This window comes from Oncorhynchus clarkii, chromosome 33 (genome assembly GCF_045791955.1).
Source record: "Oncorhynchus clarkii lewisi isolate Uvic-CL-2024 chromosome 33, UVic_Ocla_1.0, whole genome shotgun sequence".
Taxonomy (NCBI): Eukaryota; Metazoa; Chordata; class Actinopteri; order Salmoniformes; family Salmonidae; genus Oncorhynchus; species Oncorhynchus clarkii.
In genome coordinates this window covers 29,595,449-29,618,208 of record NC_092179.1, presented here as the reverse complement: position 1 = coordinate 29,618,208, position 22,760 = coordinate 29,595,449, and the positions used below count along the sequence as shown (strand labels likewise).

The 22,760-nt window shown below is 44.9% G+C and overlaps 1 protein-coding gene across 1 annotated transcript in view; it reads left to right on the top strand.

Moving 5' to 3' along the window:
• LOC139393049 (contactin-1-like) overlaps positions 1 to 22,459 on the top strand; it is a 32,294-nt gene extending 9,835 nt beyond the window's left edge. The window contains exons 2-23 of the mRNA XM_071141382.1: positions 384 to 490; positions 1,803 to 1,838; positions 2,053 to 2,179; positions 4,362 to 4,543; positions 4,840 to 4,935; positions 7,506 to 7,712; positions 8,724 to 8,823; positions 9,084 to 9,268; positions 10,019 to 10,143; positions 11,213 to 11,330; positions 11,664 to 11,814; positions 12,326 to 12,453; positions 12,707 to 12,879; positions 13,421 to 13,712; positions 14,019 to 14,168; positions 15,015 to 15,085; positions 15,500 to 15,752; positions 19,567 to 19,688; positions 20,234 to 20,423; positions 20,518 to 20,639; positions 20,901 to 21,057; positions 21,326 to 22,459. Coding sequence (XP_070997483.1) covers positions 436 to 490; positions 1,803 to 1,838; positions 2,053 to 2,179; positions 4,362 to 4,543; positions 4,840 to 4,935; positions 7,506 to 7,712; positions 8,724 to 8,823; positions 9,084 to 9,268; positions 10,019 to 10,143; positions 11,213 to 11,330; positions 11,664 to 11,814; positions 12,326 to 12,453; positions 12,707 to 12,879; positions 13,421 to 13,712; positions 14,019 to 14,168; positions 15,015 to 15,085; positions 15,500 to 15,752; positions 19,567 to 19,688; positions 20,234 to 20,423; positions 20,518 to 20,639; positions 20,901 to 21,057; positions 21,326 to 21,408 — 3,123 coding nt within the window. The 5' untranslated portion in view covers positions 384 to 435 and the 3' untranslated portion in view covers positions 21,409 to 22,459. The remainder of the gene's footprint in view (positions 1 to 383; positions 491 to 1,802; positions 1,839 to 2,052; positions 2,180 to 4,361; positions 4,544 to 4,839; positions 4,936 to 7,505; positions 7,713 to 8,723; positions 8,824 to 9,083; positions 9,269 to 10,018; positions 10,144 to 11,212; positions 11,331 to 11,663; positions 11,815 to 12,325; positions 12,454 to 12,706; positions 12,880 to 13,420; positions 13,713 to 14,018; positions 14,169 to 15,014; positions 15,086 to 15,499; positions 15,753 to 19,566; positions 19,689 to 20,233; positions 20,424 to 20,517; positions 20,640 to 20,900; positions 21,058 to 21,325) is intronic.
• Positions 22,460 to 22,760: the final 301 nt, after the last annotated feature.

Below are 22,760 nucleotides of genomic sequence, written 5' to 3'. Positions count from 1 at the left end.
TGATGTCATTTATCTCCTCTCTAGCTGATGCCATTTCTCTCCTCTCTAGCTGATGTCATTTCTCTCCTCTCTAGCTGATGTCATTTCTCTCCTCTCTAGCTGATGTAATTTCTCTCCTCTCTAGCTGATGTCATTTCTCTCCTCTCTAGCTGATGTAATTTCTCTCCTCTCTAGCTGATGTCATTTCTCTCCTCTCTAGCTGATGTCATTTATCTCCTCTCTAGCTGATGTCATTTCTCTCCTCTCTAGCTGATGTCATTTCTCTCCTCTCTAGCTGATGCCATTTATCTCCTCTCTAGCTGATGCCATTTCTCTCCTCTCTATCTGATGTCATTTCCTCTCTCTCCTCTCTAGCTGATGTGATTTCTCTCTCTCCTCTCTAGCTCATGTCCGTTACAGACCTCCGTCGGTCTGTGTGTCAGTCAGTAGACAGTCATGGCTGTCACAGCCCTGGTCCTGCTAGTTCTCTCCTCCTCACTGTCACACACTGGTGAGTAGCTCTCAACAGACTGCTTCTGTCTTCTATACATGTCTTAGAATGAACTAGATTAGACATTATCTCAGAAGGACTACTGTTTTTACTAGGTCCATGTGGCTCTGTTCCACCTCATGTGTGGTTGGAACGTTCTGGTACAGTTTAAGCCATGTTGCTCTGTTCCACCTCGTGTGTGGTTGGAACGTTCTGATACAGTTTAATCCATGTTGCTCTGTTCCACCTCATGTGTGGTTGGAACGTTCTGGTACAGTTTAAGCCATGTTGCTCTGTTCCACCTCATGTGTGGTTGGAACATTGTGATACAGTTTAATCCATGTTGCTCTGTTCCACCTCATGTGTGGTTGGAACGTTCTGATACAGTTTAAGCCATGTTGCTCTGTTCCACCTCATGTGTGGTTGGAACGTTCTGGTACAGTTTAAGCCATGTTGCTCTGTTCCACCTCATGTGTGGTTGGAACATTGTGATACAGTTTAATCCATGTTGCTCTGTTCCACCTCATGTGTGGTTGGAACGTTCTGGTACAGTTTAAGCCATGTTGCTCTGTTCCACCTCATGTATGGTTGGAACGTTCTGATACAGTTTAATCCATGTTGCTCTGTTCCACCTCATGTGTGGTTGGAACATTGTGATACAGTTTAATCCATGTTGCTCTGTTCCACCTCATGTGTGGTTGGAACGTTCTGATACAGTTTAATCCATGTTGCTCTGTTCCACCTCATGTGTGGTTGGAACGTTCTGGTACAGTTTAAGCCATGTTGCTCTGTTCCACCTCATGTGTGGTTGGAACATTGTGATACAGTTTAATCCATGTTGCTCTGTTCCACCTCATGTGTGGTTGGAACGTTCTGATACAGTTTAAGCCATGTTGCTCTGTTCCACCTCATGTGTGGTTGGAACGTTCTGGTACAGTTTAAGCCATGTTGCTCTGTTCCACCTCATGTGTGGTTGGAACATTGTGATACAGTTTAATCCATGTTGCTCTGTTCCACCTCATGTGTGGTTGGAACGTTCTGGTACAGTTTAAGCCATGTTGCTCTGTTCCACCTCATGTATGGTTGGAACGTTCTGATACAGTTTAATCCATGTTGCTCTGTTCCACCTCATGTGTGGTTGGAACATTGTGATACAGTTTAATCCATGTTGCTCTGTTCCACCTCATGTGTGGTTGGAACGTTCTGGTACAGTTTAAGCCATGTTGCTCTGTTCCACCTCATGTATGGTTGGAACGTTCTGGTACAGTTTAAGCCATGTTCTAGCCATGAGAAACTCAACAAAGTGTCCTTGTTTTCTCCCGTCATTTTGCAGAGTCCGTCTTGTTTGGTGAGCCCAGGATCTTTGGAGGTAAAAGCAGAGTCTGGTTTTGATTCTCCTGACCGTTTACTCTGTAAAAGCTTGTAATGCACTGACATACAGCATTAACTCCTACACGCTGAATCACAGTAAAATGAGTCTGGCTTTATGTGTGTTTATCGACCATTCGCAGTCATTCAAATTATATTGACATAATGTTGCTGTAACGTTGTTGTAACATCACTGTGATGTTGTGCCCTGTCAGATGACGCTACTGGCTACGGTCCAATATTTGAAGAGGAGCCTCTGGATATCGTCTACACAAAGGAGTCCCCTGACAGACTTATCTCCATGAACTGTAGAGCACGGGCCAACCCTGCACCCACATACAGGTAACCCCACACACACCCACATCAACCCTGCACCCACATACAGGTAACCCCCCACACACCCACATCAACCCTGCACCCACATACCGGTAACCCCACACACACCCACATCAACCCTGCACCCACATACCGGTAACCCCACACACACCCACGCCAACCCTGCACCCACATACAGGTAACCCCACACACACCCACATCGACCCTGCACCCACATACAGATAACCCCACACACACCCACACCAACCCTGTACCCACATACAGGTAACCCCCCACACACCCACACCAACCCTGTACCCACATACAGGTAACCCCACACACACCCACATCGACCCTGCACCCACATACCGGTAACCCCACACACACCCACACCAACCCTGCACACACATACAGGTAACCCCACACACACCCGCATCGACCCTGCACCCACATACAGATAACCCCACACACACCCACACCAACCCTGTACCCACATACAGGTAACCCCACACACACCCACACCAACCCTGTACCCACATACAGGTAACCCCACACACACCCACACCAACCCTGTACCCACATACAGGTAACCCCACACACACCCACACCAACCCTGCACCCACATACAGGTAACCCCACACACACCCACACCAACCCTGTACCCACATACAGGTAACCCCACACACACCCACACCAACCCTGTACCCACATACCGGTAACCCCACACACACCCACACCAACCCTGCACCCACATACAGGTAACCCCACACACACCCACATCGACCCTGCACCCACATACAGATAACCCCACACACACCCACACCAACCCTGTACCCACATACAGGTAACCCCACACACACCCACACCAACCCTGTACCCACATGCAGGTAACCCCACACACACCCACACCAACCCTGTACCCACATACAGGTAACCCCACACACACCCACATCGACCCTGCACCCACATACAGATAACCCCACACACACCCACACCAACCCTGTACCCACATACAGGTAACCCCACACACACCCACATCGACCCTGCACCCACATACAGATAACCCCACACACACCCACACCAACCCTGTACCCACATACAGGTTACCCCACACACACCCACACCAACCCTGCACCCTGTTAACAGAATTGTGTTCTCAATGTTCTTAAACTAAACTTCAATGAAATGTCAGTCTGCAACCAATGATTTTTAAGATCCTGGTTGAATGAAACAGACGGAGTCCCAGCTACAATAATCAAAATGTTTATTCACGAGAGCGCTCTGAAATCATACAATGCACATTTGGTTATATACCTCTCATTTGGTCATAAATGTCCCTCCTCTCCTCCTAATACTGTCAATATTGTTTACAAGTCCTCTCCTACACATACATTGCGTATCATATGCTACAACATGTTACACAATCTACTGCAAGCCTAACAGTTTCCCCCCTCTCTGGGTGGGGAGACCTCCTTCCCTGTTATTAGTTTCACAGTGGTCACAAGTTGTCTGCCACAGTTCCTTGTCTGCCACAGTTCCTCTTTTCCTGTGTACATATATTCAAGAATACTAGTCTTATGATTCAAACACATTTCACTCCATTATACAGTGACAGGGTGGAATACTGTTAATTATTGCCTAAACATTAATTTTAACTTATTAATCATTTAGTGATTATCTTACCATTACCTTAAACATATGAATCCCCCCCCCACACACACCCAAATCAACCCTGCACCGACATACAGGTAACCCCCCCCCCCCCCCACACACACACACACCCAAATCAACCCTGCACCCACATACAGGTAACCCCCCACACACACACACCCACACACACAAATCAACCCTATACACACACACACACCCAAATCAACACTGCACCCACATATAGGTAACCCCACACACACACACGCACGCCTGAACGCATGCACGCACACACACACACCCAAATCAACCCGTACAATACATCAAGGTAACACACATTACGTCACATATCATCTGAAAACCAAAGTTAACAGAAATGTAAAGAACATTTTAAGATCTACTGCCATGTAGTCACAGACATTCACAAGGTGTTTTGAAGGACTTTGATTGGTTCTGGAGTCATACAACTTTCAGAGGACATGGAGAGGAATGACTCATTCCAATTTATTAAAAAAACAAAACAATTTATGGGTAAAAAGGGAGATCCACATTTCCCCCCCAGGTGGAGGCGTGATAACTGGGAGATCAAGCTGATGGAGCTGCCCAATGAACACTACAGTCTGGTGGGAGGGAACCTCATCATAAACAACCCTGAAGAGAAGAAACATGCAGGGACCTACGTCTGTGTCGCCAAGAACGTGTACGGCACCGTCATCAGCAAGGAGGCCAAGGTCAAGTTTGGATGTGAGTATTGTCGCGAGCCATGACCGAATTTCATGTTGAGAGAGACTAGTACTGGATGTGAGTGAAACTGGTTGACTCTGGTCAACAGGTTCTATTTCTCTCTCACAGTAGATTCACATCCCCACGGTTTCTGAAACTGAATTGACTAACAAACACAGGAAGTATCATGTCGTGTGTGTAGTCTCTAAGTCATTGCTTCTGTCTGTGGTATACAGCTGTGTTGTCTGTGGACACCTGGAATCATAACTATATGCTAGAGTTAAACTGACCACTGTGTTATCTTTCTCAATCTCCAGACCTGGAGGAGTTCCCAGATGAAGAGAGAGACCCTGTGACTGTGAAGGAGGGCCAGGGGGCCGTGCTGCTCTGTGCTCCTCCCAAGCGATGGCCAAGTGAGTACCTTAGACATACTGGAATACACATGATGGCCAAGTTAGTACCTCAGACATACTAGAATACACATGATGGCCAAGTTAGTACCTCAGACATACTAGAATACACATGATGGCCAAGTTAGTACCTGGGGCATACTAGAATACACATGATGGCCAAGTTAGTACCTCAGACATACTAGAATACACATGATGGCCAAGTTAGTACCTCAGACATACTAGAATACACATGATGGCCAAGTTAGTACCTGGGGCATACTAGAATACACATGATGGCCAAGTTAGTACCCCAGACATACTAGAATACACATGATGGCCAAGTTAGTACCTCAGACATACTAGAATACACATGATGGCCAAGTTAGTACCTCAGACATACTAGAATACACATGATGGCCAAGTTAGTACCTCAGACTTACTAGAATACACATGATGGCCAAATTAGTACCTCAGACATACTAGAATACACATGATGGCCAAGTTAGTGCCTCAGACTTACTAGAATACACATGATGACCGAGTTAGTACCTGAGACATACTGGAATACACATGATGGCCAAGTTAGTACCTCAGACATACTAGAATACACATGATGGCCAAGTTAGTACCTCAGACTTACTAGAATACATATGATGGCCAAGTTAGTACCTCAGACATACTAGAATACACATGATGGTCAAGTTAGTACCTCAGACATACTAGAATACACATGATGGCCAAGTTAGTACCTCAGACTTACTAGAATACATATGATGGCCAAGTTAGTACCTCAGACATACTAGAATACACATGATGGCCAAGTTAGTACCTCAGACATACTAGAATACACATGATGGCCAAGTTAGTACCTCAGACATACTAGAATACACATGATGGCCAAGTTAGTACCTCAGACATACTAGAATACACATGATGGCCAAGTTAGTACCTCAGACATACTAGAATACACATGATGGCCAAGTTAGTACCTCAGACATACTAGAATACACATGATGTCCAAGTTAGTACCTCAGACATACTAGAATACACATGATGGCCAAGTTAGTACCTCAGACATACTAGAATACACATGATGGCCAAGTTAGTACCTCAGACATACTAGAATACACATGATGGCCAAGTTAGTACCTCAGACATACTAGAATACACATGATGGCCAAGTTAGTACCTCAGACATACTAGAATACACATGATGGCCAAGTTAGTACCTTAGACATACTAGAATACACATGATGGCCAAGTTAGTACCTCAGATTTACTAGAATACACATGATGGCCAAGTTAGTACCTCAGACATACTGGAATACACATTATGCCCAAGTTAGTACCTCATACATACTAGAATACACAAGATGGCCAAGTTAGTACCTCAGACATACTAGAATACACATGATGGCCAAGTTAGTACCTCAGACATACTGGAATACACATTATGCCCAAGTTAGTACCTCATACATACTAGAATACACAAGATGGCCAAGTTAGTACCTCAGACATACTAGAATACACATGATGGCCAAGTTAGTACCTCAGACATACTAGAATACACATGATGTCCAAGTTAGTACCTCAGACATACTAGAATACACATGATGGCCAAGTTAGTACTTCAGACATACTAGAATACACATGATGGCCAAGTTAGTATCTCAGACATACTGGAATACACATGATGGCCAAGTTAGTACCTCAGACATACTAGAATACACATGATGTCCAAGTTAGTACCTCAGACATACTGGAATACACATGATGTCCAAGTTAGTACCTCAGACATACTAGAATACACATGATGTCCAAGTTAGTACCTCAGACATACTAGAATACACATGATGTCCAAGTTAGTACCTCAGACATACTAGAATACACATGATGGCCAAGTTAGTACCTCAGACATACTGGAATACACATGATGGCCAACTTGTCATACTTGTCTTTTCCTACTAGCTCTGACTCTGCTGATAGCTACTTTTTTGAAGAAACATGTACTTACTTTATTGAAGAAAAATGTACTTACTATGACTATAATATGTGGTTGACCCACCAAGCTATCTTAAAGGCCCAGTGCATTCAAAAACATGATTTCCTGTGTCTTATACATATTTCCAGACTATGAGGTTGGAATAATACTGTGAAATGTTCTGCCAATCACAGCAAATGTTCCGTTTTCACCTCCCCACTCAGACCACTCACAGACAGTCCTAGAAAAAATATTGCTTGAGAAATTGCTCTTTGCTAAAAAAAAAACATTTTAATTGAAAGCAATCACAGTAACGTACTTAATTGTTATCCAGAATTGATTTGATAGTGAAATAAAAATGGCTACATTGGACCTTTAAGATCAATGCACTATCTTCAAGTGGCTCTGGGTAATAGCGTCTGTTAAAGGACTCACATGTAAACATAAACATTCTGACTTGTAATCTATTCAGTACTGAGTCATAGAACACAGTACCTCAGAGTTACACAGTACACAAACTAAACCCCCGTAGAGACTCAGAGGTGATTCAGGGAAAACCGACCACCACATTCTTACTAGTTGTGTTTTTTGTTCTTCCTCTGTATCCCAGCTGAGGTGACGTTCCGTTGGATATACAACGAGTTTCCGGTCTTCCTCCACCCGGATAAGCGTCGCTTCGTCTCTCAGAGCACCGGGAATCTGTACATCTCCAAGGTGGAGGCGTCAGACGCAGGGAACTACTCCTGCTATGTGTTCAACCCACAGATTGGCAAGGGAGTCTACTCCAAGTTTATCCCTCTCATATCTACAGAAGAGAGTGAGTAGCCTGTAGCTGTGATACCTATATAGTACACTAGTTTATAGCTGTGTTACCTATATAGTACACTAGTTTATAACTGTGTTACCTATATAGTACACTAGTTTATAGCTGTGTTACTTACAGTATATAGTACACTAGTTTATAGCTGTGTTACCTATATAGTACACTAGTTTATAGCTGTGATACTTGTATAGTGCACTAGTTCATGACTGTGTTACCTATATAGTACACTCGTTTATAGCTGTGTTACCTACAGTATATAGTACACTAGTTTATAGCTGTGTTACCAACAGTATATAGTACACTAGCCTATAGCTGTGTTACCTATATAGTACACTAGTATATAGCTGTTTTACCTACAGTATATAGTACACTAGCTTATAGCTGTGTTACCTATATAGTACACTAGTATATAACTGTGTTACCTACAGTATATAGTACACTAGTTTATAGCTGTGTTACCTATATAGTACACTAGTTTATAGCTGTGTTACCAACAGTATATAGTACACTAGCCTATAGCTGTGTTACCTATATAGTACACTAGTATATAGCTGTTTTACCTACAGTATATAGTACACTAGCTTATAGCTGTGTTACCTATATAGTACACTAGTATATAACTGTGTTACCTACAGTATATAGTACACTAGTTTATAGCTGTGTTACCTATATAGTACACTAGTTTATAGCTGTGTTACCTACAGTATATAGTACACTAGTTTATAGCTGTGTTATCTATATAGTACACTACGCCTAGTCTCAGATCTAGGATCAGCTTAAACCCTCCCCAAAATCTAAGATGTTTCTTTAGATGTAAAGACACAAAACTGACCTTAGATCAGTGTCTAGGTAGAGGTGCATCCTAGCCACAGATCTGGGATCATGTTACACTCTGCGAAATCTCTCCCTTAACATTAGGCTGGAAAAAAACACAAAAACTGACCATTTATCAATGTCTTTTGGGCAACTCCATAGTGTTGACCTATGACCCTTTCATCCCCACAGCCCCAGAGAAGAGATACAAGGCCGACCTCGTAGTGAAGTTCCCTGACACCACAGCTATGCTCAACTACAACGTCACACTGGAGTGCTTCGCTCTGGGAAAGTGAGTCAGGATATGGAAATGACAGATATTTAGCTACTGATGAAACAAACACAGAGACTTTGGGGACTTTTGTTCACTTGTCTCACTGTAACTAGAGAAGATGACATCCATTTGCTTACACATATGTTGTGAAACAGTTATGTATGCCTTATAAAGGGCTTATGGAGGATTCATTAAGCCTTCATAAGACACGAGGCCTGCCATTTGAGACATAACCGTGCTCAGTTAGTTCCTTCTTCTCTTGTTGTCTCTGCGTCCAGTCCGGCCCCTCACATCGTCTGGAGGAAGATAGGTGCTACCGACCTGCCTGCCAGCGCTCAGGTCAGCATGTCTGGAGCGCTGCTCCACCTCTACAACGTCCAGTATGAAGACTCAGCAGGGTACGAGTGTGAGGCCATCAACCAGAAATGGCAGGACTGGCATCAGGCGTGGCTCTATGTAGAGGGTAAGATACCAAACTCCATCTCTACAGTGTTACAATAAGAGAAGAGGGTAAGATACCAAACTCCATCTCTACAGTGTTACAATAAGAGAAGAGGGTAAGATACCAGACTCCATCTCTACAGTGTTACAATAAGAGAAGAGGGTAAGATACCAGACTCCATCTCTACAGTGTTACAATAAGAGAAGAGGGTAAGATACCAGACTCCATCTCTACAGTGTTACAATAAGAGAAGAGGGTAAGATACCAGACTCCATCTCTACAGTGTTACAATAAGAGAAGAGGGTAAGATACCAGACTCCATCTCTACAGTGTTACAATAAGAGAAGAGGGTAAGATACCAAACTCCATCTCTACAGTGTTACAATAAGAGAAGAGGGTAAGATACCAGACTCCATCTATACAGTGTTACAATAAGAGAAGAGGGTAAGATACCAGACTCCATCTCTACAGTGTTACAATAAGAGAAGAGGGTAAGATACCAGACTCCATCTCTACAGTGTTACAATAAGAGAAGAGGGTAAGATACCAGACTCCATCTCTACAGTGTTACAATAAGAGAAGAGGGTAAGATACCAGACTCCATCTCTACAGTGTTACAATAAGAGAAGAGGGTAAGATACCAGAGTCCATCTCTACAGTGTTACAATAAGAGAAGAGGGTAAGATACCAGACTCCATCTCTACAGTGTTACAATAAGAGAAGAGGGTAAGATACCAGACTCAACATGTTAAATTGTGTTTTGATTGACAGCTGCTCCTGAGTGGGCTGTGACCATCAACAACACCCAGAAGGACGTAGGGTCAGAACACACCATGTCCTGTGTAGCTAATGGGAAGCCTGGCCCATACATCCGATGGCTCAAGGATGGATACTCGGTAAAGATGCCGGTCCTCCCCCTGCTGGCTGTCATGCTTTAAAGGGCAACTTCACCGTCAAAATCAAAATTGGACAGATGATCACAAACTCCTTAAAGGGATACATGTATCTACTTCCCCAGAGTCAGATGAACTTGAGGATACCATTTGTATGTCTCTGTGTCCAGTATGAAAGAAGCTAGAGGTAGTTTTGAGGGCCAATGCTAACTAGCGTTAGCGCAATGATTGGATGTCTATGGGTCTTTGCTAGAATGCTTTTGTGGTAGGTGTTTTAATTAACACCAACCACAATTAATGTACATCTGTTGTGTAGATCCACTGTATAAGGATAGTGAAATAAGCTGGGCTTGATCTCAATTCAATAGGAAAGATGGGCACCATCTTATCTAGTACTAATTCAATAGGAAAGATTGGCACCATCTTATCTAGTACTAATTCAATAGGAAAGATGGGCACCATCTTATCTAGTACTAATTCAATAGGAAAGATGGGCACCATCTTATCTAGTACTAATTCAATAGGAAAGATTGGCACCATCTTATCTAGTACTAATTCAATAGGAAAGATTGGCACCATCTTATCTAGTACTAATTCAATAGGAAAGATTGGCACCATCTTATCTAGTACTAATTCAATAGGAAAGATTGGCACCATCTTATCTAGTACCTATTCAATAGGAAAGATTGGCACCATCTTATCTAGTACTAATTCAATAGGAAAGATTGGCACCATCTTATCTAGTACTAATTCAATAGGAAAGATTGGCACCATCTTATCTAGTACTAATTCAATAGGAAAGATTGGCACCATCTTATCTAGTACTAATTCAATAGGAAAGATGGGCACCATCTTATCTAGTACTAATTCAATAGGAAAGATGGGCACCATCTTATCTAGTACTAATTCAATAGGAAAGATGTGCACCATCTTATCTAGTACTAATTCAATAGGAAAGATGGGCACCATCTTATCTAGTACTAATTCAATAGGAAAGATGTGCACCATCTTATCTAGTACTAATTCAATAGGAAAGATTGGCACCATCTTATCTAGTACTATTTTTTCCCAGTATGGTAAAGGTGAGCTGAAGTTCTCCAGTCTGACATTTGAGGACTCTGGGATGTACCAGTGTATCGCTGAGAACTACTGGGGTATCATCTACGCCAGCGCTGAGCTACGTGTCATTGGTGAGTGTATAAAACAAACTACATGTGATTGGTTAGTCTGTGCCCTGAACTGCACCTCATTGGTTGGTCTTTGAAAACCAATGTGTATCATTAACGAGCACACACCCCCACCGTGTTTCTAGTTTAGATTCTGGGAATATAAAAACTGACACAGTCATCAACTATAGCAACGACAAAGTTGTCAGTTATACACACAGTCATCAACTATAGCAACGACAAAGTTGTCAGTTATACACACAGTCATCAACTATAGCAACGACAAAGTTGTCAGTTATACACACAGTCCTCATTGATAGATAATTACATCCAACCACTTCCCTACCCCCATCCCAGCTTGTGCCCCGACGTTTGAGTTGAACCCAGTGAAGAAGTATCTTCTAGGAGCTAACAACGGCCGTGTGGTCATAGAGTGTAAGCCCAGAGCTGCCCCCAGACCCAGGTTCACCTGGACCAAGGGAAAAGAAGTGCTCTTCAACAACTCACGGTAAATAAGGAGTTCTTTGTGGGAATTCTATTTCAACGTAAAGGCATTACAAATACAAATGTTTGGTTGATTGGTTGGTTGGTTGATTGATTGGTTGGTTGTTTGATTAATTGGTTGTTGGTTGGTTGGTTGGTTGATTGATTGGTTGTTTGGTTGATTGATTGGTTGGTTGGTTGTTTGATTAATTGGTTGTTGGTTGGTTGGTTGGTTGATTGATTGATTGGTTAATTGGATGTTGGTTGATTGATTGGTTTATTGATTGATTGGCTGGCTGGCTGGCCGGTTGATTGATTGGTTGGTTTATTGATTCATTGGTTGGCTGGTTGATTGATTGGTTGGCTGGCTGGTTGATTGATTGATTGGTTGGTTTGTTGATTGGTTGGTCGGTTAGTTGATTGATTGACATCTGAGTTTGTTATTCATCAGAGCAACTGTAGGAGAATCTGGTCAAACATTTGAAAGAAATCCAATACTGTATGGTGGTGAATGTCGTGTTTCCTTCCCTCCATAGTATCTCCATCATGTTTGATGGGAGTCTGGAGATCCTGAATGCCACCAGGAATGATGAGGGGGTGTACACCTGCTTAGCTGAGAATGACAGAGGGAAGGCCAACAGCACAGGGACTCTGACCATCACAGGTATCACTCTCCATCCAGCTTTACACAGCTGTCTAAAATGTGCCCTGATATTGATCTACCTTGAATGTTCATGTGTTATTGGGGACGTTGGGGACAGTCAACCATCTGTTGTCTCATTATTTGATCCCATTCTGATTCTGTACTGACACGAGTACTGTTCTTTAAAGCTGGGTCTGTGTACAGCCAGCATAATGTTGCACAGTGTGAGTCAACAGTCTTCTCTACTGTGTGTGTGCGTGTGTGTGTGACACAGAGGCGACACAGATCACAGTAGCCCCAGAGGACACGCAGGTGATGGTAGGAGAGGAGGTGCATCTGCAGTGCCAGGCCTCCTTTGACCCCAGTCTGGACATCACCTTCATCTGGTCTCTGGATTTCAGGGTCATCGACTTCTACCTAGAGTGGAAGCACTATGAACGCATCATGGTAGGAGGGATAGCACAAACCAGCAGGGTTGTGGTCAATTCCATATCAGTTCAGTATATTCAGGAAGTACACTGAAATTCACCTGTTTCTCAGGTGATGTACCAGTGTGTGAAGTGTTTAACCCTGTCTCTCTGTCCATCCAGGATGGTGAGGACAGTGTGTGAAGTGTTTAACCCTGTCTCTCTGTCCATCTAGGATGGTGAGGACAGTGTTTAACCCTGTCTCTCTGTCCATCCAGGATGGTGAGGACAGTGTGTGAAGTGTTTAACCCTGTCTCTCTGTCCATCCAGGATGGTGAGGACAGTGTTTAACCCTGTCTCTCTGTCCATCCAGGATGGTGAGGACAGTGTGTGAAGTGTTTAACCCTGTCTCTCTGTCCATCCAGGATGGTGAGGACAGTGTGTGAAGTGTTTAACCCTGTCTCTCTGTCCATCCAGGATGGTGAGGACAGTGTGTGAAGTGTTTAACCCTGTCTCTCTGTCCATCCAGGATGGTGAGGACAGTGTGTGAAGTGTTTAACCCTGTCTCTCTGTCCATCCAGGATCGTGAGGACAGTGGAGAGCTGAAGATAATGAATGTCCAGTTGAGACACGAGGGACGCTACACCTGTACAGCCCAGACTGTTGTGGACAACGTCACCGCGTCAGCAGACCTCAAGGTCATAGGTCTTCCTGCTCCTCCCGGTGGGGTGAGGGTTGAGGAGATCAGGGACACCTCGGTGAAGCTGGTGTGGAACCGAGGGGCCGACCATGGCAGCCTCATCCTTGGGTACACCATCCAGACCAGAGACTTCTACGCACTAACTGAAGTGGACTGGAGGGACGCATCCACCTGTAAGTACAGGAGTATACCACCAGAGGGCGTAATTACTCTACCGCTGACAGCAACAACATGAAAACAGTAGCCTTTAATGCTTAACATACTACTCTCGCTCTATCTCTCTCTCTCGCTGTAACTCTCGTTCTCTCTCTCTCTTTATTTATCTTTCGCGTGCCCCCTACCTCCCTTTCTCTCTCTCTATCCCTCCTCTATCTCTCTCTCTCTCTCTCTCTCTCTCTCTCTCTCTCTCTCTCTCTCTCTCTCTCTCCCTCTCTCTCCCTCTCTCTCTCTCTCTCTCTCTCTCTCTCTCTCTCTCTCAGCCCCTACGGCCCTGGATGGCATGTCAGTGATGGCTGATGTTGTGGACCTGTACCCCTGGATGGAGTATGAGTTCAGGGTCTATGCTACTAATGAGTTTGGAGACGGGGAGGCCAGCATCTCTTCAATGAAGATCAAAACCTGGGACGCAGGTAGGGACCAGCCTGGGACGCAGGTAGGGACCAGCCTGGGACGCAGGTAGGGACCAGCCTGGGACGCAGGTAGGGACCAGCCTGGGACGCAGGTAGGGACCAGCCTGGGACGCAGGTAGGGACCAGCCTGGGACGCAGGTAGGGACCAGCCTGGGACGCAGGTAGGGACCAGCCTGGGACGCAGGTAGGGACCAGCCTGGGACGCAGGTAGGGACCAGCCTGGGACGCAGGTAGGGACCAGCCTGGGACGCAGGTAGGGACCAGCCTGGGACGCAGGTAGGGACCAGCCTGGGACGCAGGTAGGGACCAGCCTGGGGCGCAGGTAGGGACCAGCCTGGGACGCAGGTAGGGACCAGCCTGGGACGCAGGTAGGGTCCAGCCTGGGACGCAGGTAGGGACCAGCCTGGGACGCAGGTAGGGACCAGCCTGGGACGCAGGTAGGGACCAGCCTGGGACGCAGGTAGGGACCAGCCTGGGACGCAGGTAGGGACCAGCCTGGGACGCAGGTAGGGACCAGCCTGGGACGCAGGTAGGGACCAGCCTGGGACGCAGGTAGGGACCAGCCTGGGACGCAGGTAGGGACCAGCCTGGGACGCAGGTAGGGACCAGCCTGGGACGCAGGTAGGGACCAGCCTGGGACGCAGGTAGGGACCAGCCTGGGACGCAGGTAGGGACCAGCCTGGGACGCAGGTAGGGACCAGCCTGGGACGCAGGTAGGGACCAGCCTGGGACGCAGGTAGGGACCAGCCTGGGGCACTAACATGTTGTTGTTGCTAACAAATGTGTGTGTTTCTGTGTGAGTGTCTAATAACACCTGTTGGAAACACACTCCACTGTGTCTCTCAGTGCCTGTGGTGGCCCCGACCAACGTTGGAGGCTACGGGGGTAAAGATGGAGAGTTGATCATCACATGGACAGTAAGTGTCTGAGTTTCTCTCTTCCCTCTGACACATTTCAACCCTTCTAACCGTGTTCTGACCCAGCGTTCTTCAGTCCTGGTTGTGCAGAACAACACTGTCCGCAGGCTGTTGCTCCAGTTAGTAACCAACCCACCTGATCCAATTAATCTATATTATTTGATTTGTTTTAGTACAACTCTTGTTTTAGTTTCTGTTCTGATGTGCAATGTGCTTTTTTTTGTCTAAATACACCCACCTGTATTTTGCCATAATGTTTCATACAAAATCTATGGTATCTATTTAAAGTTACTAATGTGTTTTTTTCTTTGAGCAGCTTTCAATCAAAATGTTGGTCAGTTTGTAATGTTGTGGGTCTTGATGATTAGGTAAATAACAAGGATGTGATCTTCCTCTGTCATCTTCCATCCATAGCCCGTACAGCCACAGTACTTCTACGGTAAGAAGTTTGGCTACGTTGTGGCCTTCAAGCCTCATGATGAGGTTGACTGGTGGTATGAGACCATATCAGACCCAGAGACACGACGCTACGTCCATCGAGACGCCTCTTTCAGGGTCAAGTCGAACGACTTCCAGGTCAGGGAGTTCCAGGTGAAGGTGAAGACGTTTAACTCCAAAGGAGATGGACCCTACAGCCTGTCGACCACTATCTACTACCCACGAGATGGTGAGGGTCGTACTAACCCCTAACCCCACGAGATGGTGGGGTCATACTAACCCCTAACCCCATGAGATGGTGGGGTCATACTAACCCCTAACCCCACGAGATGGTGAGGGTCGTACTAACCCCTAACCCCACGAGATAGTGAGGGTCATACTAACCCCTAACCCCTAACCCCGTGAGATGGTGAGGGTCGTACTAACCCCTAACCCCTAACCCCACAAGATGGTGAGGGTCATACTAACCCCTAACCCCACGAGATGGTGAGGGTCAAACTAGCTGTATGACCACCTCCCGATTCAACCCTAACCTCAACCACAACCCTAACCTTAACCTTAACCCTAACCCTAACCTCAACCACAACCACAACCCTACCCTCAACCACAACCCTAACCCTAGCCTCAACCACAACCCTAACCTCAACCACAACCCTAACCTCAACCACAACCACAACCCTACCCTCAACCACAACCCTAACCCTAACCCTAACCTCAACCCTAACCCTAGCCTCAAACCAGAGAAGAACAGCTGAATCCAGGTGCATAGTCAATCTGAAGACCTTGGCACCACTTGGTCTGCATGGTAAAGAGTAGTATATAGCCTTGACCATGGGAGTCAGTGAGGCCCAATCAGGAGAGCTGGAGGGGTTGCCACCACCAGGAGGAAGGTCAATAAAAAACAATGGATTTAGTGAGGCCTGCTTGTCTTTCATATTTAATGTTCTTATATGAAGCACTGTAACACAGCACTTATTTATGCAGCACTGAGTCCCTTCATCCCTTCATCCCTTGGTGTGATTTTTAATTATGTACTATATTATTTACTGATTCAATTATTTATCTATTCATTTATTGATCCAGCTTGCATGTTTTTTAAAAATTTTTGAATTCAACTTTTTCACTCTCAGCACTTAATTAGCCCTTCCTCCTGTTGTTGAACCGTCATGGGTTTGTCTTCCTCCTGTTGTTGAACCGTCATGGGTTTGTCTTCCTCCTGTTGTTGAACCGTCATGGGTGACCCCCTCGGAGCTCTGGGCCTTTCATGTTCTCACCGGCTCTAGACCGGTCTGATGTACAATATAGAAACAGGGCAGAAAGTTGTAATAGGCCTGTGCAACCCAAAGAAACCCTCTTAAACCTAACCCTAGCCTCAGCCCTAACCCTAACCCTCAGCCCTAACCCTAGCTTCAACCCTAACCTGTAGCCCTAACCATAGCCTCAGCCCTAACCCTAACCCTAGCCCTAACCCTAACCCTCAGCCCTAACCCTAGCCCTAACCCTAGCCTCAGCCCTAACCCTAACCCTCAGCCCTAACCCTAGCTTCAACCCTAACCTGTAGCCCTAACCATAGCCTCAGCCCTAACCCTAACCCTAGCCCTAACCCTAGCCCTAACCCTAACCCTCAGCCCTAACCCTAGCCCTAACCCTAACCCTCAGCCCTAACCCTAGCCCTAACCCTAGCCATGGTAAACATGTTCTTTAACCTCTTCAACATGATAGTGTCATGACGTTGCCATCTTTGGGTACAGCGAGTACCATCCCCCTCTCTCTGTCTCCTACAACTAGGCTGCAGTGGTCAGAGAGGTCGTAAATTCCTGGAGGAGATGATCTCCTCATGGCCACAGTATAGAGACAGAGTTTTCATAGAGATTTCATAGAGAACAAAGGAATTTCTTCCACCTCACAGAACTTGAGGTCCGAACAACATTTATGTTCCGTAGAAGGTATAAAATATCGGTGAAGAATCCAGCTACGAACTGGTCCAGTTTGTACAATTTGGTGAAGCTCATGGGAGACGGTGCGGCCACATTACCATAATGCTGTTTATATAATAGCCTCAGATATGAGGCTTACATCTAATTGTTGTATAAGATGAATTAGTGAGGATGATACTATTTGTAAAATTGTGTAATGTGATTTTGGACTGTTTAATGAAGGAAACTCCAATTCCCTTTTGAGTTTAACTAAATCGGAGGACCGCCCATGAGCCCAGTTAGGGTCGGGCATCCTGGGACAGGCCCTTTTCTGCAACTCCCGAATAAAACCCCAACTTTGAGAATTTCTCAACAGACCATGTTTCTCTCCATTACGAGAGGACAAAGGTTGCAGACCATCTTACCTCGATAACTAGAGGGCCAAGGTTTGAGACCAGACTGCTGAATCTTTTAACCATCCCACGTGGTTAAACTCTTAGACTATCGATACCGACAGAATAAGAACAAGTCTTTGATATTAATTACTAGTCTGCAGCTAGGAATTCGGTATCATTGAATGCGAAGAACGACAACCGCTGAAATATCTATCCATAACGACATGAATGAATGTCACTCTGAACTATCCATCCTAACCACGACAGAGAGAGAGAGACGGACAATTCTACAAAAGAAACAAACTTTTCAGCAGAGATCAAGACGACACACTGAGCGTAAATATATATATTGATTGCAATTGTTCCCGAATGAGTGAGTGTTCATGTGCAAAGGATTAGCATTTCAATTGTTATAATTATCAACTGTGTGTTGTCTCATCTCAGTCGACCCCCACTTCCCCTTTTGTCTAACAAGCCGCCGTGCCGGTTCAGCCCACTAGGGCACATTCCCCTATCATTTCTTGTAACCATATTTACTTTGTTTGTTTGTGTGTGCATTTCTGTGATTGTTTAGTTAGTCAATAAATAAATTATGTAAGACAATTGATGTATGGATGACTCATAGTGAAGACTGGGTTCGTGCAGATAACCAAAAATGTACAACGTTTGGAATGAGACTAACGTGAGGTAAAATAAATAATTAATTAATCAGAAGACTATTGATCAGATGTGAAAACATTTAAAAAGTAGAAAAATTATAACTTTGTAATCTGAATATTTTCCTTGGTGCCCCGACTTCCTAGTTAATTACAGTTACATGATTAATTAGTTAATTGCGTAATACTAATTACAGAGAATCTTTGATAAAAACTAAAAGTCTTCATTTAATGATAGTAAAGACATGACAATAGGCAGCCTTTACAAGTTTCTCTCAATCTGATCTACCCCAATCTCTCTGTCTCTCTCTCTCTCTCTCTCTCTCTGTCTCTCTGTCTCTCTCTCTCTGTCTCTCTCTCTCTCTCTCTCTCTCTGTCTCTCTGTCTCTCTCTCTCTGTCTCTCTCTCTCTCTCTCTGTCTCTCTCTCTCTCTCTCTCCCTCCCTGTCTCTCTCTCTCTCTCTCTCTCTCTCTCTCTCTCTCTCTCTCTCTCTCTCTCTCTACCCCAATCCCCCTGCCCTCTCTCTCTCTCTCTCTCTCCCCCCTCTCTCTCTCTCTCTCTCTCTCTCTCTCTCTCTCTCTCTCTACCCCAATCCCCCCCTCTCTTTCTCTCTCTCTCTGTCTCTTTCTCTCTCTCTCTCTCTCTCTCAATTCAATTCAATTCAATTCAAGGGCTTTGTTGGCATGGGAAACATGTGTTAACATTGCCAAAGCAAGTGAGGTAGATAATATATAAAGTGAATATATAAAGTGAAATAAACAATAAAGATTAACAGTAAACATCACACATACAGAAGTTTCAAAACAATAAAGACATTACAAATGTCATATTATATATATATACAGTGTTTTAACAATGTACAAATGGTTAAAGGACACAAGATAAAATAAATAAGTATAGATATGGGTTGTATTTACACTCTCTCTCTCTCTCTCTCTCTCTCTCTCGCTCTCTCTCTCTCTCTCTCTCTCTCTACCCCAATCCCCCCCCCTCTCTCTCTCTCTCTCTCTCTCTCTACCCCAATCCCCTCTCTCTCTCTCTCTCTCTCTCTCTCTCTCTCCCTCCCTCCCCACTAGTCCCCTCTGAGTCTCCTACAGATGTATACTCCAGGCCTGTCTCGTCCCATGAAGCTCTGGTCTGGTGGATACCAGTCATGGACACTGGTACCGGCCTTCAGCAGTACATAGATGGATACCAGGTCTGTTGCTCTTTACATCTCCTGGATGTCTAGTGATGACCATGATTTATGGGGAAGGACACATTTTCCTGCTCAGATTACGAATGATGGTCTGGTTAAGTGACCAGGAAAAACACATCTCACTGGGCACAGACGTCAGTTCAACATCTCGTTTTGATTTACATTTGGCTGAGTTGTCAACTAACGTGAATTCAATGTGAAATCAACAACAACAAAAGTATCATGTCATTGGATTTATGTTTAAAGTTGGGTAAGAAAAAAATACGAAATTCCCTTGATGATTTTTTGCAAATACAATTGGTTGTTTTTGCGTGAAATGACATGGAAACGATATTGATTCAGCTGGTTTTTGCCCAGTGGGAGGGCCCTTCTCATGAGACTCTAACAAATAAAATACCTTGTGTTCAACTGTGGCTTCCTTGCCAGCCTGACGTGAAAGAAGAATAGGTCTCTGTGTGAGGAACTGGTGAACATTTGGATTGGATCACCAGTTTTGGTTCAAATTGATTGACACCTGCTCTGACCAATCCCGGCTTTCTGACCAGGTGAAGTACTGGAGGAAGTATGACGATACAGAGCCGGGGGCCAATCGTATCTTTGTGCCCGCCTCCATGAACCAGACCAGGCTGGAGAACATGCTGCCAGACTCGCACTACCTCATCGAGGTCAGAGCCTACAACGGAGCCGGTGTCGGTCCTCCCAGCGAACACTGCGAGATGTTCACCAAGAGAGCACGTAAGACCAGATGCCAAAACCACACTGGAACTCCATATACAGTACATGTCTATTGTAGGTGATCCCATTGAGATTAATATTCTATTCTTTGCAGCTCCAAGTGTGGCTCCCCAAATGTGGCGTTACATCAGCTACTCTGGCAAGTGGCTGTACGTGTGGTGGCACCACATCTCCTACGACTGGTTTGGCAATGAGTCCTTCCCACTATATTATAAGGTATTTAAAGGCATTTTACTTTGTTTCATTTCAATCTTGCAGCAACTGGTGTGATCCAGTCTGAGCCTGTGGAAATAAGTGTCCTCAGAAGACAAGAAATCCTCTCCTCTCCTCTCCTCTCCTCTCCTCTCCTCTCCTCTCCTCTCCTCTCCTCTCCTCTCCTCTCCTCTCCTCTCCTCTCCGCTCTCCTCTCCTCTCCTCTCCTCTCCTCTCCTCTCCTCTCCTCTCCTCTCCTCTCCTCTCCTCTCCTCTCCTCTACAGGTGATGTTCAGGAAGACTGGCTACATCACAGGGCCGATCTACATGACGGGCTGGCACTTCATTGACTTCCCCATGCCCCAGGTAGGGGACTACGAGCTGGAGGTCAGAGGTCGCTATGAGGGTGGAGACGGCCCCATCAGGAAGATCAGGCTTCAGGGTAAGTAAGGGACAGATGGGTCTGCTGGTTAGTATCTGGTTGGGGAATTGAAGGGCCGTGTCAATTTGTGGGTGAATCTCAAAAGTATTTTCCTCGATTCCTTGATTATTTGATTCCTCTCTCCTCACCTTCTTCTCAAAACGTCAGAGGGAAAGGAGGAGAGCATCGGAGGAAAAGATCTGAGGAGGAATATACTTTTAAGTGTGTTTGTTGTCCAGACAGAGTCTTACCCAGCATGCCTCTTACCGTGTCCCCTCCCCTCCTCCAGGTAAGGCGTCTTTCCTGAGACCCACTCTCAGTCTGGCCGCCATGCTACTGCTGGCCCTGTGCATCGTGGGATTGGGGATATAGAGACCCAGGACATGTCTGGGTGGACTGTGGGAGGTTTGACAGAAACAACTCTCACATCAACTTCCTACATCTCCTTAAGGACGTCCAATCTTTCCCCAACCTCTTACTGTCTGTATGTCTTCCCACAACAAAACAGAGCACCGTGTCACCATACAGAATGACCTGCCTAGCTGTAGAATCTACGAACGTTACTCTACTGTAGGACGTCCAATAAATCCTTTCTGATTAATTTATTGAACAGGTACTGAAGGAATTGAACGGGTACAACAGAGGAATAGATGTTTTTCAATATGCCTTATGATGAATCATATTGTACAATCCTCCCAACATATTCTAGAACGAAATGTATAAGACAATGACGGACTGTAATCAACACGTACACTGTATGCCGTTTGTAATGAGTGAACTGTAAAGGAATGATCAGAGTAAGATTGTATGTAGCTCAGACACCAACTACACAGCCTCTTCCTCCGTTTGACTCACCCAGCTGTTTTGGATATTTAGTTTCCACACGTTTGCCATTTCAAGACGACACTAGATTAGAAGTAATGTGTGTTTATGTTTGATTGGTTCGTTGGAGAATCCTTTTCATTGTTCTGTATTGGTGCTGCTGTGAAAATAGATATTTAGTTTTGATTCCTTTTCTGTTTATTTATCTCTTCAGATTCGTACACACACACACACTCGGCTCATATGGATATCGCTATAACCAACTCTGCAGAGATTGCTAGCTTTGAATGCTATTCTTTCTTACACTGTACTATACCACACCGTTAATTAGCTTCGTATTCATAGTGAATTCTGTCTTCTAGATGCGCAAGCTAAAGCCATATCGCTTCGACAATGCCCCGGTATTTAGGCTTGTCCCGATTTTTGCACTGACGATGGCAGAATGTTTTAACTGAATGGTAACAAGAAATCAGGGTTGAAGAATATTGATGTGCTGCTGATTTGTTTTCCCTTGTTATGTATACGAGGATCATGCTGTAAACTCATTAAATAGAATACACACGAATGCTCCAGGATTGTAAGTATCATGTGAGCGTCACTATATCTTGAGGTTTATTTCAGGTTTATTTGTTGTATTACTTTCATGATGCCACCAGGGGGCAGCATTCCTTCATTTTACTTTATTTACAGGTTGCAGCCACTCATCTATGAAGACCTTCTGCCAATCAATGTGAAAGGTCGAGTGGACCTGTAGCAGTCCTTATAGACCAGTACCTGTGGAGTGGACCTTTAGCAGTCCTTATAGACCAGTACCTGTGGAGTGGACCTGTAGCAGTCCTTATAGAGCAGTACCTGTGGAGTGGACCTGTAGCAGTCCTTATAGAGCAGTACCTGTGGAGTGG